Consider the following 25,537-nt stretch of genomic DNA (forward strand, 5'->3'; position numbering starts at 1 on the left):
GCATGTGTTCAAAATCACACTAGCTAGCTACCAGCTGGCACTAATTATATATTAAAAATTTCCGTCAACGTAAAATAATAAAAAATAGATCTATTGTGAGACGATCTCACGAATCTTTATCTGTCAATCATACCGATATTCATAATAAAAAGTAATAATATTAGCATAAAAAGTAATATTTTTTCATGGATGACCCAAATAACATATACGTCTTACAAAATACGACTCGTGAGACCGTCTCACACAAGTTTTTGCTAATAATAAATGATATAAAATTTATAACAACATATATACTCACACATTCGAGCAGTATCTGATACACACAACTTTTACAGTTTATGTTAAACGGAATATTTTCATACATAATCAATGAAAAATACAACATATATATATATACACACAGACAGAGACCCGTATGTTTGTGTTTATTGTAATATAATACATACTGCATATATTATATAAATAAGAATGTTGTTGATTTTAATTAAAGAATTTAAGCTGGTGGCTCCTTGGGGAAAATGACCTTCACAGCCCCAGCAGAATATCGAACCAACATCCGATCTATAGCAGCATGAGGGACATTCAAGGGAGAAATATAATCCGACGTAACATACCGTGAGGTTTCTCCATTCGAAGACAATTTTCTCCTCACAGTTATGTGCAAATGATTCTCGTCGAACACTCTCACACATGCGTTCCTTCTGTTCAAAATCCCTGCATTCGGGACTATCAGCGTGAACGTATGAGCCTTTGGGGTTTCCTCGGGGACAATTCTTGGATCCGCCATCCAATTTCGTCGACTATATATGTAATTTGATCCCAAAATTACTTTATTTTGGTTTAGAATTTTGTTTTCGGATTATATTATATTATATATATAAAAGACAGATACTTGAAATATTGATGTTTAAAGATATATATTTGTTTTTGTCATGACGAATCTTGAAATAATTATGGGATATATTCTTATCGTGGCATGGAATATTTTAGCAAACATTAATATATGAGATGATTATGTATTTCACAAGTCACGATTAAATTAGTATTATCTCGATATTTATGTCACTACACTGTAAATAAAGAGAGAATATTTCGTCCATTTTTGGGGTACACAACAAGAAAAACATGGATTAGAGATTGCCAAAATAGAGACCGATCGATTAACGATCGATTTGATTGGTATCAGTAACTTTAGCGACCACATTTACGACGTTCTCTAAAATAGAGACTAATATTTTTTTATGCGGTTTTTACTTTAGATTCGGATCTTGAAATTGATTGAATGTTGATTTTGATAGGATTCTCACTTCTTGTCAAATTATTAAGTAATTTGTGAGGTTTATTGGCATGCTCTTCATTCTCATTTTGTGATTTTGTGGTGCTAAAGAAACGCTAGAATTCTACCTTTAATGTTAGGTTATTTTGACATTGTAATAAATCAGGTATCAAGGTAAACTGTTTGGTTAATTGATTTTTTTAAAATATTGATCCCTTATTATCTTTTTCAAAAGTTGGCTATTATATTAAGTATATAATAAAATTATTTATCTATACAAAAAATTAATTTAAATTATAACGATAAATTAATTAATTGGGTAAATAAAATACCCAAGTACTAAAAAAAGTGAAGAGTCAGTAATCAAGTTTTATAAGATTAAACATAATTTTATTTTTAAGAAAAGATTAAACGGGTTTAAGCATGGAAAAAGTTTTTAAAATTTTTTGTTATTTTAATTCAAACAATAGATAAAACAATATTTAATAAATATATATATTTTCAGCTTATAAAAAAGACAAATTATAAAATTACAATAATTAAAAGTTGAGAAAATTATGATTTTAGTATTGTAAGTTGACATGTTTTATATTTTAATTTTGTAACTTGAAAAATTTGATTTTCATCAAATTTTATTTTTTTTATCTTTTTTTTTGGTACGAAACCACTAAATACACGTAATATTACTTATTTGATAATGATATTCTCTTACGCGATTAATGTGAAAAGAATAAATCTTATTTTACACACATTAAAATATACAAAAAAAAAATATCCTTTCATTTTGAAGTATTAGATGTCGTTTTGCATTATTTTTTCTTTTTTTATCCGATGAATTTTAATTATTGTCACATATGTCATGTAAGAGAGAAGCAATGTCAAATAAACTCTATTCAATACAGTTAATGGTTTGAGCAAAAAAAATACCAAAAGATAAATACAAGTTACTGCATGGAAATAAAATTTTGACAAATTATAAGACTGTAACGACTAAAACTGCAATTTTCCGTTAATAATTTCTTATAAATTTATAAAATTCAAGCAATGAAAGAAATTTCTCTAAAACCATTACTGATTTGTGAATTGATGTTAACATTTTATCAAGGTTTTTTAATAAAAAAAAATTAAATAAAGGAACTATCTTTAAATATAAATTTATGTTTTGGAACACTGGAAAATACCATTTTCAACCGATTTTAGAAAAAAAAAATAGTTTCTGAAGTGAATATCAAGCGAGTCACTATGAATGTGATACTTGATTTTCTGTGCTAGTTGCTCTTCGAGTTGTCGGCGACTTTTCACATCTGATCGCCATCGCTAGCTGGTCCACTCTCATTGAGTGGCGAATTCACATTCATTCCATAGAGAGCAGATGGAAAGAGGGAAGGTGGTTGTGGAGAGGGTCGGTGGCAAATCAACGGTGACCCGATGCATTTCCAAGTACCCTCTCAAATTCATCATTCCCAATAAAGTCAATCTCGGGTTCCCTCTCTGCTTCTCCGTTCTTGATTCTGCAAGCAACACGCGGGATTCTCACGCTCTTGATGTTTTCCACAGGTGGGACCCGCTCAAACAGATGCTGTCTGGATTTACACCATCACCTATGGCGGTGGCATCGTCTCTGTATGTTATCGTTACATTCCTTGACCTGGGTTTTTGTATGAAGTTGCTTCATTCATTGCGTTCAAATGTGTAGGGTGATTCTATTGGGTGTGAGATTACGGTGGGGGATGGCTGTGCGGCAGTTTTGACCACCCAATCTTCTACCAAGGTCTTGTGTTTTGCAGTCATTTCTTGAATACTTGAATCTATCTGTTAATGTGTTAAAGATTAAATTTTGGCGATGGAGGTGTGGTTATTGAATACCGTTCACTGATTTTTTTTTAAAAAAAAAAACTCGAGTGTGCAGGTATACAAGTGTGTCGGATCCAAGTGTTCTGAACAAAAATTGGAGGTGATACTTGTTTTTTTTCTTGTCAAGTATGAAATTTGGTCAAACCACTTGTTCTCACATTTGTGTATGATTTGATTGAACTCATAATATTACACTTCGAGGTATAGGACGATTACATTTTTAGTCCTTAATTTTACCCCTGAAACAGATTTCATCCCCATAATTATTACTTGCGAGAGGACATGTATTTTCATGAGGGAGAGACCCGATATTCTTAGAAAATAGTGGACCAATGTTGTAATGCGTGAAACAAAATCCTTTTGGGATATACAGTAAGAACTAAAAATTGCAACTGCCACACCCAATTTTAGGAAGACAGGCTCATTTGTGAGCATATGGGGTGGTTTGGATTTTGACAGAAGTTGGTGGCAAAGGCGATGTCTGTTAAACAAATGTGAAATGCTCAGGGACTATTCTGTGAGCTACACACAGGGGACATGAATTTGTTTTGGGTGAAATCAGGAACTAAAAATGTTATCATCTCAAATGAGAGGAAAATGATATTTAGGCATTTTTATGCTAGTTTTTATTTCAGGTCACAAGGTGCCCTTTGGGGAGTACATCGTTGCTTTATATATGTTTTCATTTTTGCCATTGTGTATGTCACTTTAAACAAACAGTAGTTGATCTATGCCATGCAGTAGGCTAGTATTGGGAAGGACGCTCTTCTTGCTGTAATTCCAGACCCAGTCACGTGCTTTTCCACTGCAAAGTATTCTCAATTGCAAATTTTCAAAGTTGTTCCTGAATCGAGCTTGCTTCTTGTTGATTGGATTACCAGTGGTCGTCATGAGAGGGGAGAAAAATGGGAATTTTCTTTTTACAAGAGTACTAATCGGATTCTCACGAAAGAGGACGAGCCTGTGTTTCTTGACACGGTACTTTTCTTATTTTTACATGTCCTTTGAATTTGCGCATCCTTGCAAAATTGCCTATTAACATTAATCCGATGCTGTCACTTTCTCTTATGAAATGTCTTGATATCGTTGGGAATTCTTTGATTATATATTATTCCCTTGAAATTGGTTGATTGATTCTAACTTGACACAGGCATTGTTAGAGCAAGGAAATTATGGCAGTATTTCTGACCACCTGCAAGATTACCAATCAATAGCTATGATAGTGCTCTTGGGGTAGGAACTCTGAAAGTTTGCGGGTTTCTTTTTGACACAAGAATGAGAATTGTGTGGCTTAATCCTGTGTTTGTATTCATGGTTTTAGGCCTAAATTGAAGCATGTCCAGCATCAGATCCAGGAAGATGTGAAGAAATTAATGTCGGAGCAACTTCATGTCCCTTCTATCAGATCAGGAGGTGATAAATGTTTTCCAAAACCAAGATTTATTGCTTCTTGCAGTGTGTTTGGCCCAAAGGTGCGTAATACATTTCTTAATTGTATTCCATGTATTAATTGAAATGCTTGACATACGATCTTCTGGAATACATCTTTTGAAAGCTCCGGCCTCCGAGAAGCAGGTCACCTCACCCATAGAAAATTATATTAACTATTGCTTATTTGAAGATGATCAGGAAAATACATTAACTCTCTGTTAGCATGTCAGGGGACCGGAGTTGTGATTAGAGTAGCATCCATGACAACTGAATCCATCTACAATTTCCTGCAACATGAATTGGCTGCCATGAAACCATTGCTTGGAGTTTCACCCTATTTCTAGACACACACAAAATCAGGTAAAGGTAATTAGCGAATCTTTCTGAATTGGAGTTGCGTAGGTTTTTATCTTTTAATGATTAAAGTTTGGTAGTTCGACCTACGTTCGGTTCCTCTTTTTTCTGTAATTGTCGGATTTGGAATACAGTATTATGGTTTATCACTTCTGAGTTGTATGACTGAAGCTCGGTGACCCGATTGGTTTAGCTTTAAATTGTTGCAAACAATAATATGTACTCGCAAGTGGTTTGCTGAGTAGTCCAAACAAAGAATTCGTGCTTTTACTTGGTTTGAGAATATATTTTACGCATGTATACGAGTTTGACTCGAGTTTTATATTTTTGGATAAGAAGCGAGTAGTCGTGTTTATTATCCCCTTTTAAGTTTTTTGCCACTACACAATAAACAACCCCTCCATCTCTGGGCAGGATGAAGTTTTTCATGAGTACACCATTGTTGGATGTTCAAAATTTTTATGGAGTTGATGTGGGATCATACCAACAATAATGCGTCGGTCTGGCAAGGAGGCCGATTTCATGAGTTTTTTTTTTTTGGCGAGTGGTATTGATAAATTTGATTTATGTGCTCAAATTAAAAGAGAAAAGTCACCCAAATTAATTGATTAATATATGTTTTTACTTGAGATTCTTCATGTATATATATGTGTGTGTGCACATATACAGATCGTACGCACACATGGGACCCCACTCCAGCTGCATGTATACGTTAAATATTTAAGTCATTTATTACCGTAGAGTCTTTTCTCTAATTTCTTATTAAATTTTGAAAGGAAACAATATTTTGTTTGAATCCATGATAGAAATATAAAACAAATCATAATCATAAACACTTGAATAATCATCGTTAATTCTAAAATAATAATAATCAATGAAAAGAATATATATAGAAAGATAGATAGGTGGATAGACTCACACACACATACACATATTGATGTGTGTGTATAATCATATAAATAAGAGTGGCTCCTTTGGGAAATTGACTGTAACAACCCCATGATCAGAATATTGAACCAACATTTGATGTATGGATGCATGGGGGACGCCATCGAGGGGAGTCATATAATCCGACGTGATATCTTGTTGTGTTCCATTGGGAAACCATTTTCTCTTCACGGTAATGCGCAGATGATTCCCGTCGACCACTCTCACCTTCGCGCTGCGTCTGTTCAATGTTCCTGCATTCGGAACTCTCAGTATGAATTTGTAGGCGTTTGAGCTTTCCTCGGGGACAATTCTTGGATATTCCATCTGATAGTGGGAGAGACTATTTGCTCAGTGCAAGTAAGATGTGAATTAATAAATCAAACCGAAGAACATATCTGAGTATTTATAGTGGTTGGAAAGGACGATTACAAAGCTTAAATCAAGAAAGTTCCTTCAAATAATCGGGATCCCCTAGATTGCTTTGTAAATCAAGAAAGTTCCTTCAAATAATCGGGATCCCCTAGATTGCCTTACGATATTATTGACAGATTAATTTTGTCACAAGGGTAGTTGTTAAATTTGTATTTTTATTATGTTATTTTAATATTAAGATCATATCGAGCTTAACTGGTTGGCTGATTTATTTCTTTAATTATTATTAATCCTTATATTACAATTCGTGCGCATATATCAACTCTCTATGTATCATGTAATTGAATATGAAATAAATTAATAATGTAAATACAATATTACCAAAAATTTCTTCAGAAAATATTACCAAAAGTAAGGGATATGAATAAAAATCCGGTAAACAAAAATACCTAATTCAAAAATTAAATAAAAGTTATATATATATATATATATATATATATATATATATATATATATTCTTGATCATACCAACAACTGTTACCAATTGTGTTCTGCTGTCATTTGTTGAATCTGTTTCTGTTAACTGGTTAAAGATTAAATCTTGGCCATGGACGTGTGGTTATGGAACAGTACCATTTGCTGATTGTTCTTAAGAACTCGATCGAGTGTGCAGGTTTACAAGTGTGTTCCGAACTAAAATTGGAGTCATAATATTTAATTATTAGTCCTAATTGAGGTAAGGTAAGACAAATCCTCTCTGTTTCTGGTAATTTGATTATGCATAGAATTTCTTTTATCTGGTGACACAATGAATTAGAGGGATGATTACATTTTTAGTCCTTAATTTTATCCCCGAAACACATTTAAATCATCCTCGTAATTATTACTAAGAAAGGACGTGTATTACTTTCCAGTCTCCCAACGAGTATCAAGCTTCCAATTCGACCCATCGTAGCTTATGTAAAACCCCAACTCGTTCACTTTCCAGTACACGGCTGCTTGGCCCTTATCCCGTTTCGGCACGTACGGATCGAACGTAGCAAAGTCCAAGCCAAAATAAGCCATGGCGATGTAAGAATTATTTTCCGTAGCTTTCAGTTGATATTCTTGGCCGCGGTTCAATGAAACAGTTGGTAACAAATCTCCTCCGACCACTCGAATCTTCATATCAACATTGGCGCGCGGGTTGTGTGTGACCACGGCGTCGGTTATGCGAACCAGTACAAGCTTTTTGCAAGCGCCGTTGTCGATGGTGGCCTGAGAGGTTGCTTGCGTGGAGTGGCCATGAAGGGTTATGGCTAAAACCAGAAGAACAATCGAGCTTTTGGATGTCATGTTTACTTGTTTATTTTTCTGGGTTTTTGGTTTCTTGTTTATGGGGTACGTTTTTGTAGTTGGGAAATCTCAAGGAAACAGGTGGAATCATTGGTGGAGCCTGGAGGTATGAAATATGTTGAACATCTTTCGTTCGGATTATGTAATGATTATGGTAACCAAAAAAAAAAAATATTTTTTTCTTGAATTTATATTTTATTGTAACAAATTTTAGTCAGTAATAAATCCTTCTGACATTTTATATATTTATAAAGAAATTAGTAGCTCGTGTCGCGATTCGGCTCCTTTGAGACAATTATTTATAAAATGTTTTGTAAAATTTTTTTACATAATTTTTATAAAATTGTTTTTAGAATAAATATGTGTTTAATTTGGAAAAATCTTCTATGATTAGGGTTGAAAATGTTTTTGGCAATTATTTTTTAAAAAATGATTTACAGTTAAAATAATTAAGAAGATGTTTGGACAACTGTTCTATAAAAACTTCATAATTCTCGTTTAACCCAAGTTTTTTTATTCTAAGCACATAAAAAAACAAATATCAACTTTTATTAAAAAAAAAACTATACTTAGAGAATACTTTTTTAAAAAACAATTTGAAATGTTTTGCAAAAAATTTATCCAAATACATACTTTAAGCTTTTTTTCACTCAACAAATACTAAAAATATTTTTAAAGTGTTTGTCCAATGGAGTCACCCCAAAAGCTAACTGGAGAATTGTCCAATTTCATATATACAATTTTCGATAACTTAATTCAGTCGATGTAAGACACTAACACACTCTTTTCACACAAAATTTACAAGACAACAAGTGACTCATAAGGGTAAATTCAATACTTAATGATAATACTATTGACGGCGTGCGATTAATGTACGCCGTTAATGTCTGAACACGATTTTTTTTTCAAAAAAATGCTTTACTATCTGCAGCGTGCTTTTAATACACGTCGTCCATAGTATCAAGTTACTATCCGCGACGTGCTTTTAATGCACGCCGTCCATAGTAATATCCGCAGCGTACTTTTAATGCAGGCCTTTAATAGTATCAAGTTAGTATCCGCCGCGTGCTTTGAATGCACGCCGTCCATAGTAATATCCGCAGCGTGCTTTTAATGCACGCCGTAAATAGTATCAAGTGCAACACTATTAACAGTGCACATATGGGTGCACGCCGCGAAAAGTAGTATTCGCAGCGTGCTTTTAATGCACGCTGTTGATGACGTGCTGCGAAAAATCAATTTTCTTGTTGTGTCCATTCCAAAAAGTATTCAAGAGAGATGATGGTTCAAGTCCATATATTCAACCTTAAAAAATTTAATCCGATGTTTGATTCAGTTTTTGATTATTTTTTTTTTTGTGCTTCACTTATGGTGTTAAAATATTAAGTTTGTTCTTGGATGTGAGAATAGAAGCAATAATTTTATCTGAGAATGGACTTGAAGCATACATTAATTAGAAATAACACTCATATTGGGTGATTTATTAATATTGTATTTACTCGACATAAATTAATCTAAACAATCAAATTGATTTAAAATCCATAAATCTGAAATTCATAACTTGAACACTTTTCATTTAAAAGCCAACTTAAAGTTTGTGTGATTATAGACTTAAAAAAACTTAATTTAAAAGTTTTTTTTGCCTTTTTATACTTACTAAAATTTGTTACCATAACCATTGCAAAATCCAACCAAAGATATTTGATATATTACATATATCCCTCCATGAATGATTCCAGCTGTTTGCTTAAGATTTCCCAAATCCCTACTATAAAAATCCATAACCAAGAAACCAAAAATTCAAGGAAAAAAAAGAGGTAGGATCAGAAAAGCAAAAAACAAAAACAAGTTAGTATGTCATCCAAAAGCTTGATTTTTCCTCTGGTTTTAGCCATAACCCTCTCCATGCAAACAACCTCTCAGGCCGTCGACGTCGGCGGAAAGCCTGTAATGGTTCACATTACCAACGTCATCACCGCAAACAATAAGCCCCCTGTTGAACTGAATATTCAAGACCAACAAGGACATATGTTACCATCTGTTTCACTGAACCGCGGCCAAGAATACCAACTGAAAGCTATGGAAAATACTTCTTACACCGCCATGGGTTCTTTGGGCTTGGACTTTGCTGTGGTCGATCCGTACTCGCCGGGACGGGATAAAGGCCAAGCAGCCGTGTATTGGAAAGTTAACGAGATAGGGTTTTACATAGGCTATGATAAGTCTAAGTGGAAGCTCGATGCTCGTTGGGAGAGTGAGTGATTTGTTCATTTAACCGAAAAGAAACCAAAAAATTTATGTACTCTCAATTTATCAATAAAGTTTCAAACAATTGGAATTGAGCGAAGCGTTTGAAAAAAAATAAGATTGGGTGAATTTGGAGACGGAAGCACCAACCAAAGATTGAGCTTTTAAATAATTGATTAAAAGTGGGAAAAAAATCAAATATGTATATTGCGTAAAAACAGAAATGAAAAGTTGAATTTTTTTTAAAGATATAATATTTAATAATATATATGTTATCTATATATATGTGATGATTATTATGACAACACAACATATATATTTGTAGTTCGGATTATGTAATTTTATATCTGTTAACCGTGGTGTACATGTGCACGCCGTTAATACTATGTGCACGCCGTGGGTACTGTTATCCGTGACGTACATGCGCAAGCCGTTAATACTATTATCTGCGGTGCGTACATGCACGCCACATATACTATTATCCATAGCGCGCGCACGCACGTTGCGGATAATATTATCTGCAGCATGCAATGTACGATGTTAATATTCATATCCGCAACATGAAAACAAATTCTACATCGTTCGTTTGCAAGCCGATAAAATCAATTTCGCTAAAAAAATCAATCGAATCGACAAAAACGATAAACCAAATTTTTACAAAAAATTTAGTACAACTTTAAGTTTAATTAACACAAAATTGATAAAAGTCACCTTTTCTTCAATATATCAAAACAAAAAGTTGAAAATCGAAAGCAAGATACGGAATCTGCAACACTAGCTGATACATATATAACAATGATTAAACTTTCAATACACGCAAATCAGTAAAATATTTATCAATCACACAATACTATAAATTTAGATAACCATGCTATCGTGCTTCCTATCGCGTCCTCGAGAAACTTCATTTCATCATTTGGTCGAATTAGGTCCACCTTCTCCACCAAAACCTTATCAACCCAAACTTTCCAACAAGATCTACCAAGAACAAAGTGAAGCAGTTTTGTCTTATTCGTGGATACAATTCGACCTTCTGCAACAATTAATTCATCAGCACACCAATGAAGCAGCTTACATTTGTATTAGCACGGATATTTCCAAGACTCACATTCCTCAAATTTGACTGTAAATAAATAATGAAAAGTTATTGATTAATCCATGTCTATTTTTTGTAACAATTTTGTGGTTTAAAAATACATAATTTAAAGATAATTACCTGAGAAATATGATCAAAATTACCATTTTTCTTGGCACCATTATCGATATCACCATTACTAACAACTTCATTACCAATACCGCTACCAATGCCACCACTAGCAACCTACTTTTACAATCAAATCGTGTCAAACGATGTAATCATGATAATTCAAAAGCATTTAAGTGTGTATATATACCAAACATATTTTTTATATGTTGTTTATAACTTACTAACATGTCTGTTGGATCTCGGTTTCTACATGCCCAAACGCAGCGGAAGTTTAAAATTTTTATTTTATTTTGAAAAACAAAATAACTTTTGGACACTCGTATGGTTTTCATGAATCAAACATAGGGCGTTAGAATCGTTATACCTTTGGTGAATAATTTCACTTGGCTCCAACTACTCCGGTATTAGCGGACGTAGCTCTTGTTGTAAATCCCTACGAACATTCTTCGATTTCCGAATTAGGTCCACGACCAGATTATTTGTTCCTCTTCTAACTTGTACTAGAAAATTAGAAGAATTTTTACGTAGAGATAGAACACGAAAAATCGACTCAACACCCAAGCCGAATTTTTCTTTTCGAAAGAAAAGTATTTCGAGAGCCTTTTGAATTAGGAAGAGCCGAAAGTTTTCTTTTCTTGCAATTCCTTGAAACTCACGTAAAGGCTATGTGAGAATTGGAATAAAGAAATCTAAAATATTTCTTTAATCATGATTTACTTAATTAATCTAATTAATTAAGTAAACTAAATATTTGGAGGAGGAAGAGGTTGATTTTCGAAGATTTTTTATGATGGTCGTTAGGGTTTTTCTTCTCAACTCTTATTTATAATTAACCCATGACCTAATTATCATAGTATAATAATTGGGCCCTTTAATTAACATTAATTAGCTTGATTAACTAATTGAGCTAGTCACACTAGTTTAATCCATTAATCAAGGCCCATTAATAACTTTAATTATTTAATATGTTAGACTTGTACTCCTACAAGTCCATTAAACATATTACCCACCATATTTAATTTATTAATTAATCAACTCAACTCTTGAGCTTAATAAAATTAAATACATTATAAATTCAACATTTGAATTTATTATTTAAATTATAAATTCAACTCCTTGAATTTTTTATTACCTCCAAAATTTAATATTTAATAAACTCAACATTTGAGTTTAATAAATTAAATTTTCAAATTTTATAAATTCAACTACTTGAATTTATTCTCTCAAAATTTAATTATCATAAATTCAACTCCTTGAATTTACTATATAATATAAATTCAACTTCTTGAATTTATTCTCTCAACGGGAACAAACAATCCAGTACTTGTGTGACCCTCAATGGTTCAGGGATACAGCTAGCCGTGGGTTCACAACTCTTTGTGATTCAAGACAGAATCATTTATTCGGGCTTACCCTAGTTAGCCTCATTCTTTTCATCAACACCTTGATCAAGAATGTCAGAACTCATTTCTGATTGCACCCATCAAATCATGGTAAGAGCGTCTAGTAGCATCGCCCCATGATCCCCTAGGTATCACTGATAGTGCCTGCAAGAACCAGTAGATTATGATTAACGTACAGTACGGTCCCTTCATCTCATATATCCCGATCGAATATGCAACCATTGGTTCATCGAGGGTTGCATATTAATTCGATAACAATGTGATAACTTTAATAGTGGCATCGCGTGTACTATTGGAGAACTCCTTCTCCAACGTACATCTCATACTCTGGCCAGAGATTCCATGCACTATTATTACATCAGATCACATAGGATATCCACACCCGCAGGTGAGTGGTGAATCCCCGACTACAATGCACTGGCTCCTATATGTGTCGCAACTGTACCCAACCTCGCCACCTGATGACTCTCCTGGAGCCGGTAAACGAGTCAAAGAACAGCCCTAGCACATAGAGCCTCAGTGTTGTCCCGGGTCGTAAGGACTAATGGTGTACAATCATAACCACAGACTTATCCTCTCGATGAATGATAACCACTTGGAAAGTCCGAGGGAGGGTTGTTCGTTATAATCATCATATGACTACCCATCTGCATGTTTGGACATCTCTATGCCCTTACCAAGAAACGCAGTACACAACATCACAGATGCTAGTCTCGAGCTCAAGCGACCTTTATCCCTGTTTTAGGCGGCTGAATCGACTAGGAACGAATTTAGAATATGCAGTGTTTACAAATGAGTTTCAACATCGAATTACGATTCATTTGTATTAAAGCATAATCAAGGACTTTATCTATGTTGTTTGCATGGGTATACAGATAAAGTATAACAAAGACCATAAAAAGTTAAATTATATTAAAATAATTTTGTTGATTTTGTTGATTCATACTTTGTAAAAATATGTACCTCATTTCTTCTATTTCTAGCTGATTTTATTACATTTGTTTTTGAAGGCTTTGTACCAGAGTTTGAAGTTGTTGAACAGTTCTATTTTGTTTCACAGAAGCTCCAACTTTCGATGGTGTAACTCCGAAGCCCATTTCGCACACTCTACCCCGAGCTTTCTTGCCAAGTCGGTGGACCATCTCGTCTGAAAGCTCTAATTATTTATTTATTATATATATTTATACATAAATTGCACCCTTCTAACTTTTTCTTTTTTTTAATTTTTATTTCGCATCTGCATAAAAAAAACCATTAATGCTCCCATCTCTGGGCAGAATGTAGTTCTTCATAGTTAATTTGCACACTCGTGAATATCTCAGATTGAAAATAACGTGTAATTAATTTAAAATCTTAACGTTGGGTTCAAGAATGGTAAAGATTGGAATAGAAAGTTTTATATACAGAGGATCTGTAAATAAAAGGAATAAAAGAAAATTAATTATAGTATTTGATTAAAAAGCTGGATTTACATGTTAAAATTCAACATATTTTTTGAAAAAAAAAAATATGTAATTAAAACATTTCAATTTAGTGCTTTTATGTAATCCATGTCCTAATTCACACAATCTTAAAGTTTCTCTTCTTCTTTCTTCCTATTCCCCCCCTTAAAAAATGTGGTTCTCTTTGTACAAGTACACTACATATTCCAAACTTGGGAGAATTACGTTTTTTTGTCATTAATTTACACAATTTTTATTTTGATCATGTTATCTATAAATTCACGGTTTTATTCCATTAATCTGTATTTTCTTCAACTTTAATCATTTTATGCTTAAGTGAAAAAACTCAAATCAGAAAAAGTGCAAATTAGTAAATTGAGACCGTAAATTGACCAACGAGATAACAAAAAATGAAAAAAATGTAAATTACAACACCAAAAATATCATTTTTTGATCCCTTCAAACATTAGGGTCTTTCTATCATCGTACTAGAATATGAAATTCTAAATGGGGATCAATCGTCTACAAACTACACATCGATCAAAGACTCGATAAAAAAGAAGATGCGGACTGCAAAAAAATTTTCAAAAACACCCAAATTTCGATGAAATTATTTGAAACATATTATTGAGAGATCATAAACACATATTTTTCTCTGTAATATTACAATAAATCACTCAGTCTCCCAAGGAATATCCAGCTTCCACTTAGACCCATCGTAGCTTATGTAAAACCCTACATCGTCAACTTTCCAATACACGGCTGATTGGCCTATATCCCGCGTCGGTACGTAAGGATCGAACAAAGCAAACTTCAGGCCAAACATAGCCACGGCTTTGTAAGAACTGTTTTTGTTAGCTTTCAGCTGATATTCTTGGCCACCACTGAGTGAAATAGGTGGAGAGAAAGCTCCGCCCACAACTTGAATCTTCATGGAGACAGGGGGAAGATGGCTTGCTGCAGGCATAAAGTCGGTAATGTGAATCAGTACAGACTTTCCGCCAGCGGCGTCGTCGATGGTGGCCTGAGAGGTTGCTTCCATAGAGAGGCCATAAAGGGTTATGGCTAAAACCAGAGGAACGATCAAGCTTTTGGATGACATGTTTACTCGTTTTCCCGAGTTTTTGGTTTTTGTAGTTGGGAAATCTTAAGGAATTAAATAGGTGGAATCATTCATGGATCCTGGAGGGATGAAATATATTAAAAATCTTTGGTTCGGATTATATAATGATATGACAATAATATAAATATATAGGTTCATGAATTTATATATGGTAACAAATTTCACTCAGTAATAAACCCTTCTAACCCTTTATTTTACTCTATTTTTTAATAAAGAAATTAGTAGTTTATGCCGGTGATTTAGTTTTAAAAACATTCTTGTTATGTGCTTCTATTTTGTATCGTATGCATCAATATGCACTTTTATATACAAAAAATATATTCTACCACACGTATCATGTATGGATCAATTTCATGAGATGAATTTTCGATTCGACGCGATCAATGAAAATTTATTATTGTTAATTTCAAAATATTATTTCTCACTTCAAGTATGAACTGGATCGATCTGTCTTGCATCTTCTCAAAAGAGACATACTCGTTATCACTAAAACTTTTGTGAGACGACGGTATCACAGATCAAATTTATGAGAGTGATTTCTGATTCGACCTTGCTCATAAAAAATAATATTTTTTATGTCGAAAGTATTATTTTTCACTATAGATATGAATCAAGTCGATCGATCTCTTAAAAGACATACTCTATTGTTATTTAGATTTTAAAAAAATCTATAACTACACAAAATTTAATATTCTATATTGAAGAATAATTAATTAATTTATTCTTTATCAATTTCTTTTTTTCCGGTTTTAATCATTTTGTGTTGACACCACCAATTCAGCAATTTCCGACGACATGTCGTCACTATACGACGACATGTCAGTACTTTGATAAAAAAAAAAAAAGCTAAAATTGAAAAAGGTTAAATTAAATTAGTCGACAACAAAAGAAAGAATAAAAACATTCGGGAAAATTATATTTTTGGGATCAATCGACTACAAATTTCACATAGATTAATAATAATTCAGAAACACCCAATTTTCGATGCAATTATTTAAAACGCATATTTTTCCCTGTAATATTACAATAAATCACTGGCCACCGATTGCCCAAGCAGAATTAAACTCCCAATTGGAGCCATCATAGCTTTTGGAAATCCCCTTACCGTCCATTTTCCAGTACACGGCTGCTCGGCCTTTATCCCGCGTCGGCACGTACGGATCAAACACAGAATACTCCGGGCCAAAAAAAGCCAGGGCTCTGTAAGTATTGTTTTCTCTAGCTTTCATCTGATATTCTTGGCCGCCTCTGAATGAAATAGGTGGAGCGAAATCTCCGTCGCCGACTTTAATTTTGATGGAGATATGGGGAAAACGGGTTTGAGGCATAACGTCGGTAATTTTTACCAGTACAAGCTTCCCGCCCACATCATCGTCGATGGTAGCTTGAGATGTTGCTTGCATGGAGAGGCCGTGAAGGGTTATGGCTAAAACCAGAGGAACAATCAAGCTTTTGGACGACATTTGTACTTTTTTTCCTGAGTTTTTGGTTTCTTGTTTATGGGGGTTTTTGTAGTTGGGAAATCGTAAGTAAACAGATGGAAACATTCAAAAAGCCTGGAGGGATGAAATATGTGAAACATCTTTTTTTCGGATTATGCAATGATTATAGCAACAATACAAATAATCATTACATAATCCAAACCAAAGATGTTTAACATATATATATATATATATATATATATATATATATATATATGTTAAATCAACATATATATTTTATGAAAGCCGCTGTATTTAATATATATAATTCCATGATAGTAATTAATCTGCAATCACTGCATTAAACGGAAATAAATCAACAATTTTTTTGTATAATCTGACTTATCAATAATTTTTAATCTGTAAATCTGCATTTAGGTAAATCTAATCTTAGATAAATATAAACAAATCAAATTAAAGCATAAATGTGCCAATTAGTCATAATAAACACTTGAATAATCACCGTTAATTCTAAAATAATAATAATCAATGAAAAGAATATATACAGAAAGATAGATAGGTAGATAGACACACACACACATACACATATTGATGTGTGTGTATAATCATATAAATAAGAGTGGCTCCTTTGGGAAATTGACTGTAACAACCCCATCATCAGAATATTGAACCAACATTTGATGTATGGATGCATGGGGGACGCCATCGAGGGGAGTCATATAATCCGACGTGATATCTTGTTGTGTTCCATTGGGAAACCATTTTCTCTTCACGGTAATTCTCAGATGATTCCCGTCGACCACTCTCACCTTCGCGCTGCGTCTGTTCAGTGTTCCTGCATTCGGAACTCTCAGTATGAATTTGTAGGCGTTTGAGCTTTCCTCGGGGACAATTCTTGGATATTCCATCTGATAGTGGGAGAGACTAGTTGCTCAGTGCAAGTAAGATGTGAATTAATAAATCAAACCGAAGAACATATCTGAGTATTTATAGTGGTTGGAAAGGACGATTACAAAGCTTAAATCAAGAAAGTTCCTTCAAATAATCGGGATCCCCTAGATTGCCTTACGATATTATTGACAGATTAATTTTGTCACAAGGGTAGTTGTTAAATTTGTATTTTTATTATGTTATTTTGATATTAAGATCATATCGAGCTTAACTGGTTGGCTGATTTATTTCTTTAATTATTATTAATCCTTATATTACAATTCGTGCGCATATATCAACTTTCTATATATATGTCGTAATCGAATATGAAGTAAATTAATTATGTAAACACAGTATCACAAAATATTTCTTCAGAAAATATTACCAAAATTAAGGGATGAATAAAAATCGGGTTAAAGAAAAATACCCGAGTCAAAAAGTAAATAAAACCAAACTAAGCGAACCAAATTAAATTAGCGTATTTACACTTGTAACCAATATTTATTTGTGAAAAAATATAAAATATTCTTATTGAAAAAATCTACTAAAAATAATGGATAAGATTTATCATTAACATTTTGATGATTAACTCGTCTGAAAATTAATGTTCATCATTTAGTTAATTATATTTACAGAAAACTTTTATGAAATTGTCTCGTATATCAATTTTTGTGAGATGTGATCTTTTATATAACCCCAATCATTAAAAAATATTTTTTTATGTTAAAAATATCACTAATTTATTTAAGGTAAATCAATTGACTGAGAGTAGCAATCTGAGTAATGAAAAGTCGCAAATTAGATAATTATCTGATAATAAAAATTTAAAAATTGCAAATGACAATTGTCCTAAAAAGAAACCTTCGATGCGCCAACTAACATGCGTAGCCTCAAGTGAACCGTAATTTTCTCGAGACATTGAAATGCCTTCCTTCCAAATGTAATATATATAATCTTACACACACAAAAACCATATCAGTTAATTAAATTAATTTGGAAAATAAAAAAGGCAAAAACGTGAAGTAAACATGGCGATTAATCTCAAAGTTTTATTGTTCGAAAGTGCATTGATTTCAAGGGGATTTGTATCTGCCTCCAAGCCATCTCTAAAAGTGAGTTATAATTTCCATCGTAGTAGCATCTTCTCTTTGTTTTTTTCCATTCCCGGAAAATTTTAATTTCCGTTTATTATATTCATCTCTTTGTAATTTTTTCGTTTTATGTTGTAAAAATTGAGTTTTATTCATGTATTCATCAATTTTTGACAAGTTTAGTCTTTTTTTTCGAGTGTGTTAATGTAAGATTATTCGCGTGAACACCACGTAGAAGATGTTGAACTAAAACTGAGATTTGACTAAATCAAAATGATATATAAATGTCTAATTGGGAATTTCCTTTTTTAAAAAAATAAATTAGTCTACATTAATCACACAATCTTATCAAAATCTTGTCCTAAAAAAATGGAACAAATAGGCGAAGATTGATAAAGAAACGTGTGGAAAGGTGATAGAGGCTGCAGAAACAGTGAAAGATGGAACGAAACAAGTGGTTAACGAAGTGAAAAAGGTTGGCCAAGCCATCACAGAGAAGGTGGCGGCAGCAACAGGAAAGGTAATTATAATTTAATAGTAACTATTTATAATATAATATAATATTTTACTATATATTATATTAGGGCTGGGATTTAATTTATAATGTGAGCAGGTGGTGGCGGATGTGACCACGAAAAAGCTTGAAAAAGCAGCAGAAAATGCAAAGAGTGGAACAAGTAAGGATGCTTTGGACACAGCCAAAGTAGCTGCTGAAGTATTCAAAGATAAAATTTCTGATAAATTAAATGAATAATCTCGAGGTCAATTTTTATTTTTTTCAAAAAAGTAGTGCTAAATTAAGAACTGCCATTTTTTAAGTGAATTTTTTTACCCTTTTTTTTTTGGTTGGTGTATGTTTTGAATTAAGTTATTTGAATACAAGTTCTATATTTTATCTCACGATCACGATATTGTAATATAAAATAAATAAAAAATATGGCGGGATGGAGCTTCGAACACGAGACAATATTTGACATGCTCTATTTCATTTAAGCCAAAGGCAAGTCACATTAACCAATGTGGGCTGAACATGTTGGTGAACAAATGTGCCAGCATTCAACGACGCATGTAAGACTACGTTATTTTATCCATCGTTGCATGTGAGTTGGATGGATGGATGAATACTTGAATCAACTTGTGTCACTCGTGAAATTTACCTACAAATTAAACAGAACACTCCCAATTTTTTTAAAGATTACGTTTCTGATAGACCAGAGTGCTAAGATAACCATATATATACATGTCGAATTTAATTTCAAGCTGATATGGGAAAGATGCAAACACGTGCAGTAGGTGAAAGGTAATATATATGTAACGTCGAAAAAAACCAGCAAGTAAAAGAAAAGGGCATTCGATATATATGTTTTCTGTGACTCAAATTTTAAAACTCGCAGTACATATTGTATGACTCGAATACTGTACGTATACCATTTAGTTCCTATGAAAGACCAAAAGCTAGCCAACACAATTATGTGTTAGTACAGCGCAACAACACTTGCGTAACTGCTTAATTCAAAAAGCAGGCCGAGGTTGCACAATAATGGGATGCAGATGGATGGTGGAGAGATTTTGGCATGTGTAATAAGATGTACACTTGCCAATGATAAGAAAATTATGAAAACGAAGAAATAAGCTACACGCTTTTCTTTTTGATGATGTTATAGGTAGTGACTTTTAGCACTGGCAGCCGGGCCGGCAACCAAGAACTCCAGCACTAGAAGTGATAGATCCAACCATGGAAGAAGACTTGGCACCTAAGCTTGAAGCTCTAGCATAGCTGGCTGAAGCTCCGGCTCCAGATGGAGTAAAATAAGCTCCATTCAACATCAGGTCACCGGCTGATCTCCAGTTCCAACCCTTCCATTGACTCTCAGCAGTGTCTACCCTCTTTGTCACCTGATAAAAACAATTCATAAATGCAGAGTATAACGTCTTGAGCTCGTTTTCAATTGTATGTTTCTCTGAACAGAAAACAACTCAACATCGTGTCACCTCTTTTGCAAAAGGATTGGTTGGTGCAAGATATCTGTTGCCTTGGCTGTTGATGGTGGGGTTCGCACTTCCACCGATGGCATACATCTCCCAATGAGTGTAGTCATTGTTCACAACGTGGAAGTATCCAAGTCTGCACCTGTACTTTTCATAAGATGATTTGATCAATAACTACGCTTAGATCTTGATCATTTTTTGATAAAGCATTTCAAGAATGAATTTACCTTGGCATTCTCTGAATGAGGCCTTCCCCAAAATGATTATAGGCGATTGTCACTTGCATTTGCTTGTCTCTAACATAATTATCACTATGACCCAACAGTATAACCTGTTTGGAAAGATACACCGCTTCATCGGTATAATGCAAGAACAATCTTATATGCAAGCAATGAAGATAGTCATATCAAGTATGCAAACCTCATTATGATGGGTAAAATAATTGTTTGAAATGGTAATGGCAGTAGAGCCCATGACAGCATCTACAAGGCCGTCAGCACAGTTAGATAGCGAGTTATGATCCACCCAGATATGGCTTGAGCCAAAGATAGAAATGGCATCACCATCAGCCATCGTCCTCCAACCATAATGTGATGGTGAGCTCCGCACCATTGCATTTCCTGTTCGCTTACAGTCGTGAATGTGTAGCCCGTGAATGATCACATTGGTAATGAATTGGACTGTGATGCACCCTCCATTAGCAATGTGCACATTGACTCCACGACCATCTATGGTCTTAAAGCTGTTCATTATGAGCTCTTGCTTCAAAGTTATGATCATGTCGCGCTTGAACACAATCCAAAGAGGCTCCTTCTGGATAACAGCATGACGTAGAGTGCCGGGCCTAGGGTTGACAGGGTCATCATCACCAGGATCAGTGACAACGTAGAATTGGCCATCACGTCCACCAATGGCATTGCGCCCAAAACCAATACCACAGTCAGCAAGTTTCTTTCGGTTGTTATGCCAATTCGGATCACAACGCCAGCAGTCATCAATAGGGTTACCAGTTCCACAGGAGAAAAATCCAAGTTTTCGCCTCTCTGTGCTGTTCTGGATGGCCCTAAAGATTCAAAGATTTGTCAGCACAGAATGTCATGATAACCGACTATATTGTCTCATTAAGAATGCTGGTCAGAGTTAGATCCTCATGGGTACTCATTTGGTTGTTTTAATTTAATTTCAAGTCGATTTTCTAGCTAGTGGTTTGGAAAATATCAATGAAATCGGTCTGGAAAGGAGCAATTTAATATGTGAAGCATGGAGGAAACAAACTAACACCGGTAACTATACAATTCTGTGGCCAGTGGAGCAAATCATAGGTCTCTTTTGTCATTATAGTCCTTTCTGTAATTTCATAGTACTGCAAAACATTCTGGTCTACATGAAACTACAGGAATTAATATACTTTTATCTGCTCAAAAGGGCAATTAAGGACTTTCTTATTGTAATAACTAGTATGAAACTCCAGTCTTTGTCCAAGACTCCGAGCACACACTTCGATCATGCTTACATCCACCTAAGAGTTGAAGGGAAAATTTGGGTATAATCACTTAACAGACATGCTTTTAACGGTTCCCGGGTTCGGGTTCCAAGGTATGTACTTTGGAATCAATCCGATCCACTACCTGAACCGACAGTGGATTGACCGATTCCGGGCCGGTTCCAACCGGTTTCGAGCCTTTTCTGATCCCAACAGCTGTTTTCATTTTTAAAAAAATTTAACCTGTTCCGGACCAGATCCTAACTAACCGAATCCGATCCAGAACTGGAACCTGTTCTATAAGTAAAAAAAAAAACGCCCTACGAACCGATTCCGATTCGATCCGGTCCTAGGTCAAACCGCCTGTTAAGCATGTCTACGCACATTCACCAACTCTTTCGCACACGTTTACCTATTCCAATCGTACAGAATTAGCGCGGCCAATCATGTGGTGAAAAGGACAGTAGGTGAATGAAAGTTCAAAAAAATCCAAATTAAAGTGAACAAATCAAATAACAATTTTAACTATGTAAAGTCCACTGAAGAAAGAAAAGTCAGTAAAGAAACATAAAAGTTCAACCACTTAAATAAAGGTTTATTTTTTATATATAAATAAACTTGCAGGTAACGAAGCCAAAATGGGTCTTAAATGGCGCAAAACACGGATCCAACTACCCTTCAATTGCGCAATATTTTGTGTAGCGAACAAGAAAATAACAACTACTATTCATAATTAGCACATACTAATTTTGAAGCTATAACTTTTTCTTTATAAAAAAAGACTCTCTCCTACCCCGCCCCCATAATAATGACAATAATAATTATCTCAATAGATACATCGTATGCCATGTGAGTAGGGTACTGGGTATAGGTCTGCTCCAAATAAAACATGGTGCCGTTATATATATATATATATATATATATATATTGCTATAATATTATTATATTGACATTCAGAATCTGAAACAGACTACACGTTTCAACGAGCATTCTGATTGAAGAAACAGACAGCGACGAGCAAGAGTCGGTGGGAAATTTCAAGTTATCTTTATGATATTATCCCAATTAATTGAATATAAAAATTATATGTATTGGGCATAAGGATAACAAACTTGTTCACGCATTCATATATTTTATGCATAACATCTGTTCTCTGGCATGTGACATTTATCTACATAAAACAAAATATGACATCAATTTTGGCATATTAGACTTTGCCTTCGACACAAACGTTAGTACGTACCAGGTTTGGGAAATGAAATATACACTGGAAGTAAATGCACAAAAAGGACAATCTCAAGAAGTAGAAATAAAAAGAGTGAATGCAAAATCACCCACATTTCAACCATTTTTGCAACCTCCTCCGGGTCATCCACCGCATGCTCATTCAAAGCGGTACCCTCATCAATTCCTTCCGACCTGAACGAGCATTACAAAACCCATCAAGATTTATTATTGCACATCCATCGTTTGTTAACATGTTACATAAATCACAAGTGCCTTAAAAATTATATGTGTAGATATTGATTATTTATCTAAAGCAGAAGACGAATAATTTTTTTAATTGTTTTTTAGTCGAAGTCGAGAATTTTACGATTGAGTCTCGAATCTGAAACCGCGGAGGCAAAGTGGAATATGATATAGAGAAAAAAAAGATGCAGGGGAACAGAGCGTGTAGAAACATTGGATGACACATAAAACGGTCAAAAAGTGCTTTTAGCCCACAGAGGAGAGAGAAATAACCAACTGATTAACTACTTCTTTAGGAATGAAACGCTGAAACTACCATTATACCCTCGACCATGCCATACGAGCAGAATGGCATGGGATTCGATAATCGTGCGTGGGTGATTTGGGAAAGATGGGGATTTTGTTAGGCATGGAGATCCAGTGGCGGTTGCGTATTAAACAACGGAATAAACGGATAAGATCTGATGCGGTACAAGGGACCTCAACGGCTGGGATTGTTCTTATTCTGGATATATAAAGAGCGAGTACGACGGTGGTTACTGGTTAGCGAATAAGAGGGAGATCTGACGGCTGGGGTTTGGTGTGTGCGGAAGAGGGAAACGTGAACGGTTGAGATTTAGTTGGAGTGCAATTTTAGGTTAAATGGAATGGTTTCTCGGTTCTCACCTCGCCGCCATTGTCGAGTTTGGAGAGCTCTGCAACTGCTCTTTGTCCACAGCTCTGCGGAATAACATTAGAATACAATATAAAAGAAATCATTCAAAATGCTAAGGAAACGAAAGAGAATCGTTTCTAGCAGATTCTTTAGGAAAATGGAGTCGGAGAAAAGAAAAAACCTGAAATTTAGGGTTGATTCGTTTTGGTGAACTCTTGACATTGCTCCAACGAAAAGCACGAGCAGCAGCAGCAAAGAAAACAGAGGCCGCAGCCATTTTCCGGAAGCTCCCATTGCCATTAATCCGACGTTTTCGAACTCTTTTCCAATCCTCTTAGTCTTTCTTCAAAGCTGAAAATGGAAGCTGAAACTTATAAAAAGAGAAGAATTTCAGAGGTTGAAGGCGAGGGAGAATGCAGAGCACTGCAGCCTACGTAAAGCTCTTTTATAGAACGTAACGGTCGTAAAAGGTTAAATTTAACGGCCGTTAACTAACTCCCATTGTCGTTAAAATTACCCCCACAATAATATATTAAGACCAAAAATAAATATTGATTTCATCTTCAAAACATATTGGAAAATCATTCCCACTTTTTGACTATATATATTCATTAAAAAAACAAAACAAAATTCTGACAGTTAAAAAAATCAGAGATTTCAAAAATTTTACTATCACAAAAATTTCAATTGAAAATATCAATCAAATAAGTTTTTTTTTTTGAGTAGGTCACATGTGAGACCGTCTCACGGATCTTAATCCGTGAAATGGGTCAACCCTACCCATATTCACAATAAAAAGTAATACTTTTAACATAAAAAGTAATATTATTTCATGGATAACCCAAATAAGAGATCCGTCTCACAAATATGACCCGTGAGCCCGTCTCACACAAATTTTTGTTTTTTTTTTTTTTTTTACTGTTAGTGGAAAATGGTCTATCGTATTGAAACTTGGAATCAACATGTTTAGTCCAACCTACTTCGAGATAACAATTTTTACTTCATACTTATGTTCAAATATGAACGCATATATATTTGGTCATTTGGGTCAAATTCGAGACGGGTTAATCATGTCAATATTTAAAATAAAAAAATAATAATTTTTACATAAAAAATAATATTTTTTTATGAATGACTCAAATATAATATATATATATATATATATATATATATATATATATATATATATATATATATATATATATATATAAACTTGTGAGATAATTTCACAAGAGTTTTTATGTTTGGTCAATGCCGAATTGCCATATATACTTTTGAGATAATTTCACAAGAGTTTTTATGTTTGGTCAATGTCGAATTGCCGGTAATAAAATAAATCCACGGCTCATATATATATATATATATATATATATATATATATATATATATATATATATATATATATATATATATATATATATATATATATACATACTTGTGAGATAATTTCACAAGAATTTTTATGTTTGGTCAATGCCGAATTGCCGGTAATAAAATAAATCC

The 25,537-nt window shown here is 33.9% G+C and overlaps 3 protein-coding genes across 6 annotated transcripts; 2 read left to right on the forward strand and 1 right to left on the reverse strand.

The window, feature by feature from the left end:
* Window positions 1-2,499: 2,499 nt before the first annotated feature.
* Window positions 2,500-5,616, forward strand: LOC140814668 (urease accessory protein D). 4 transcript variants are annotated; one of them, XM_073173721.1, is made up of 9 exons: window positions 2,501-2,747; window positions 2,834-2,899; window positions 2,973-3,047; window positions 3,186-3,230; window positions 3,875-4,108; window positions 4,281-4,363; window positions 4,452-4,602; window positions 4,792-4,921; window positions 5,330-5,616. In XM_073173721.1, exons 1-8 carry the CDS (start codon window positions 2,649-2,651, stop codon window positions 4,903-4,905), a joined length of 867 nt encoding a protein of 288 aa, XP_073029822.1. In that variant the 5' UTR covers window positions 2,501-2,648; the 3' UTR covers window positions 4,906-4,921; window positions 5,330-5,616. The 4 variants fall into 4 exon arrangements, with proteins under 4 accessions (XP_073029823.1, XP_073029822.1, XP_073029821.1 ...); XM_073173720.1 differs by lacking the exon at window positions 5,330-5,616 and having other exon boundaries at window positions 2,502-2,747; window positions 4,792-5,185; XM_073173723.1 differs by lacking the exon at window positions 5,330-5,616 and having other exon boundaries at window positions 2,534-2,716; window positions 4,792-5,185.
* Window positions 5,617-18,293: 12,677 nt separating this feature from the next.
* LOC140813451 (uncharacterized) lies at window positions 18,294-19,338 on the forward strand. The gene is made up of 3 exons (XM_073171917.1): window positions 18,294-18,458; window positions 18,820-18,957; window positions 19,051-19,338. The coding sequence occupies exons 1-3, from the start codon at window positions 18,375-18,377 to the stop codon at window positions 19,189-19,191; spliced, it is 363 nt and encodes a 120-aa protein (XP_073028018.1). The 5' UTR covers window positions 18,294-18,374; the 3' UTR covers window positions 19,192-19,338.
* Window positions 19,339-20,090: 752 nt separating this feature from the next.
* On the reverse strand, window positions 20,091-24,453 carry LOC140814548 (probable pectate lyase 8). The gene is made up of 7 exons (XM_073173568.1): window positions 24,216-24,453; window positions 24,046-24,099; window positions 23,248-23,328; window positions 20,847-21,489; window positions 20,654-20,757; window positions 20,430-20,568; window positions 20,091-20,333 (listed from the first exon to the last, which is right to left on the reverse strand). The coding sequence occupies exons 1-7, from the start codon at window positions 24,332-24,334 to the stop codon at window positions 20,112-20,114; spliced, it is 1,362 nt and encodes a 453-aa protein (XP_073029669.1). The 5' UTR covers window positions 24,335-24,453; the 3' UTR covers window positions 20,091-20,111.
* Between the last annotated feature and the right edge of the window lie 1,084 nt (window positions 24,454-25,537).

The sequence above is a fragment of the Primulina eburnea genome, chromosome 15 (genome assembly GCF_022965805.1).
Source record: "Primulina eburnea isolate SZY01 chromosome 15, ASM2296580v1, whole genome shotgun sequence".
Classification (NCBI taxonomy): Eukaryota; Viridiplantae; Streptophyta; class Magnoliopsida; order Lamiales; family Gesneriaceae; genus Primulina; species Primulina eburnea.